Source organism: Triturus cristatus, chromosome 8 (genome assembly GCF_964204655.1).
Source record: "Triturus cristatus chromosome 8, aTriCri1.1, whole genome shotgun sequence".
Classification (NCBI taxonomy): domain Eukaryota; kingdom Metazoa; phylum Chordata; class Amphibia; order Caudata; family Salamandridae; genus Triturus; species Triturus cristatus.
The window spans coordinates 1,570,100,312-1,570,103,855 of record NC_140591.1 but is presented as its reverse complement, the minus strand read 5'-3'; the positions used below and the strand labels follow the sequence as shown (position 1 = coordinate 1,570,103,855).

General features: G+C 42.2%; 1 protein-coding gene across 1 annotated transcript; it reads left to right on the top strand.

The window, feature by feature from the left end:
• Positions 1–2,366: 2,366 nt before the first annotated feature.
• LOC146806199 (olfactory receptor 52D1-like) lies at positions 2,367–3,299 on the top strand. Its single transcript, XM_085620609.1, has one exon. The coding sequence runs from the start codon at positions 2,367–2,369 to the stop codon at positions 3,297–3,299; it is 933 nt and encodes a 310-aa protein (XP_085476735.1).
• The last annotated feature ends 245 nt before the right edge of the window (positions 3,300–3,544 follow it).

Sequence of the window (3,544 nt, the reverse complement as noted above, 5' to 3'; positions counted from 1 at the left end):
CATGAAAGTGAGAATTACAAATGATCATGCCTAGAAAAAAAAATGGGTTAGGTAGACACAATTTCTATCACTTGCAAATAGAAGCAAATACTTGAGAACCCAACAAACTTAATAGTGAAGAAAAAGGCACTCAATGGCTGAGTAAGTCGTCATTCCAACATAACTGTAAAGAGCATGTAGTCCATAAGAAATATCAAGAATAAAATATGCAAGATGAGAGAAGCAATTCACATCAGTGAGAGGTACTACCATTAAAGCCCTTGGTTTAAAGAAGAGACCTTAATTATCTAGAAAGTGCTCTATAACAAGAGTATAATGACACACATGTCGATAATGACAAAGTACGCAAGCACTAAGAAAAACAACATCATATTTAGGAGCCTCTCTGCAAATAACATTAATTCTAAAAGAAACTAGGAATAAACATGCCAGGATGTGAGATGCAGGCAAGTGACGTGTGGGGTTGAATAGAGCTCAACAGTGTTCATGAAGAATCCTGCAAGCGTAAGCTCCGTGGAGACAAAATGGCCGCTGACAGTTCGAGTGCAGGAAAAACATTTCCAATAGAAGTGCTTGTTGAGTCAAAGCTGCTCAATAGCTATGTGCATCTCAGCGCAATGGGGTCAAGGGCATAATAATGCAGAAGAGAGCTGTTCCAAGGGGAGAGAGAGTCACCTCAGGTTGCAAGGAGATGCAAAATGTCAGGTGCCATAAGCATTGGAAAAGAAATGAGGAATGCGAACCAAATTGAGATTCCTCCCACGACGAGAGTCACTCTGCTGTAAGCCACCAGAATTCCAACATCCGTACTGAGATTGCCGCCGGTTTTCTTCACATGCAAGTCATCACAAAACCCTTGTTGCGCTGCTGTCACCGGGAGCTCCACGGAGCCTCTGCCATCTTCCGTGGGCGCTAGCCACGCCTCCCCCCCCGACGTGGGACCTCTCTGATGTGCATGTTATCTCTGGTGACTTTTAGTTCCAATACTGCTACATGGGGATGAATTCTGACTGTTTCCTTTGCACTCAACATTTTGAGTTGGCATAAGGGGGCTTACTATCTGCTATGGTGGTAAAATGAAACATTTAAATATCTCAGGTCTAGATTACGGACAGATACCATGGGAAAGGTCACTCCCCTATATGAGTAGGCTCCCCTTGTCTCCCCTAGAGAGAGTCACCATTGCAAATATACTGATCCTACCAAGAATTCTGTATCATTTTGTGACGCTACTCATAATATTACTCACAGCATTCTTTATTCTTTAAAGAAGCTAATGGTCTCCTTTATGAGTTTATAAGGACCAGTGGGTGGAGGAGGATTGCCATAGGCAAAACTATGTGGGCATGATTTACAAGCAACCTCTGCACTCGTGGAGGAGGCCCCAAGCCCCAAACTTGTGGGGGAGTCTCTGCACTTGGGGCAGAATCTCTGCATCAGGACTGTGGAGCCTCCCCCATGAGTGCATCAGGTTCTGTGACTCCTGGGAGAGAGAGGAATGGGAAAACCAAATCCTGAGACATATTACCTTGTAGCGCAGGTGTTGCGTCCTATGCGAATGCTGGATGTCAAGACCAAGAGGGTCAAGAGATGAAAAACCTTCTTAATGGGAAGGCGATTCTTGTGGGGCTTCCTAAGTTGAATACAGTGCTGGATGTAAAAATGGTTGTCAGACATTAAAACATTGGTCCCAGCTGAGATTGAGGTGTTACTTGTCTGATGCAAGCATGAGGGCAAAGAGATAACTTCTGAAGCATATAGACCTGCATGTTATTGAGGCTAAATCTGATAAAAATCCAACTTGAAAGACAGGCATGATGGATGGGTGTCCTGTCTAGATGCTCCTTTTGTGAAGCAGAATAAATATGGATAACTGTTGCCAACCTGACAATCAATAGTATAAGCTAAGGGCTGGAATAGGCAGATGCAGACAGATAGCGGACAGATGTCTGGGAAGGTGTGCCTGGGGTTATAAAGAATGAGGCGCTCTTGCTCTAATCAATTACAAGGCAGGTAATTATCTATTTTCAATTGGAAGGGGGAGGGAAATGGGAAATGGTGGGGAGCTGCTGGGCTAGGGTGTTAGTTGCTGTTAACACTATTGTTCTTCTCCTTTTCTATGTTGACTATTGCTAGCCTCCATTCATAGAAAGTTGGGGGAGACATAATAGGTACAAGGGTATGTATACATAATTTGTTGCAGATGTTGATGGTAGTGAGCAGGGCCAAAGATATTGCATGTTAATTTTACAGTGTCGCAAAGTGAAAAACAATGATTTAAAAACAAAACAACATTTCAAATGTGATCTGTTTCTTTATAGGAACTGTGGGCTTTCTGAAATCTCTCCATGGACTCTTCACAGCTGATGATGTCAAATTTAAATAGCAGTAGACACCCATCGACATTCCACCTACTGGGAATTCCTGGGATGGAAGCCTCCTACCACTGGATTGCTATCCCATTCTGTTTAATGTATATTGTGGCTTTGATTGGAAACTTTGGTGTGCTTTTTCTAATTGTAACTGTCAACAGTCTCCATGAACCTATGTACATTTTTCTTTCCGTGCTGTCAGTTACTGACCTGATCCTGCCTTCCTGCGCTTTGCCAAAAACATTAAGTATATTCTGGTTTAATTCCAAAAGTATTTCCTTCCATGGTTGCCTGGCCCAGATGTTCTTCATTCATTTCATATATTGCTTTGAGTCGGCCATTTTGTTGGCCATGGCGTATGACCGCTATGTTGCAATATGCGATCCGCTGAGATATGCAGTTAAGTTTACAAACATTATCATTAGGAATATTACAGCATTAGGACTTGTTCGAAGTTTTTGTGTAGTAACACCCTTTACCTATCTTCTCCACCGACTTCCATATTGCCAAAACATTGAGGTCCCTCACACATACTGTGAGCACATGGGCATAGCCAGGTTAGCCTGCGCAGACGTCACAGTGAATATCATCTATGGATTGACAGCAGCTATTTCGTCAATGGGTTTGGATGTTGCGTTTGTCATTGCATCGTATGCTCATATTCTCAGAACTGTCCTGAACATGAAGTCCCAGCAAGCCCGCCGGAAGGCCTTCAGCACCTGTACCTCACATGTATGTGTAATTATATTGTTTTATGTACCAGCTTTTTTCTCCTTTTTTGCACATAGGTTTGGCAAACATATACCTCTCAATGTACACATTTTTGTGGCTAACCTTTATATTATATTGCCATCAATGTTAAACCCAGTCATTTATAGCGTGAGTACAAAGAAAATTAGGCAGAGTGTGCTCAGATTGATTCACTAAAAAGAGTCATCATTTGAAAAGTGTGTCCTCTTCTTGGTGGAATGGCATTGCCTTTGCACTTGTAGCTTTTCACCAGTCCCACAATCCTACCCTCAATTTTATACACACTCTGACTGAATTCTGCAATATTTTCTCCCACATGAAAACAGCTTTATTTTGGTATGACATTCTTGATTTCAACAGCTATCTTCCCATCATTGACATCTCTAGCTTTGAACAACTCATTAAATCCAGGCAGTGAGATA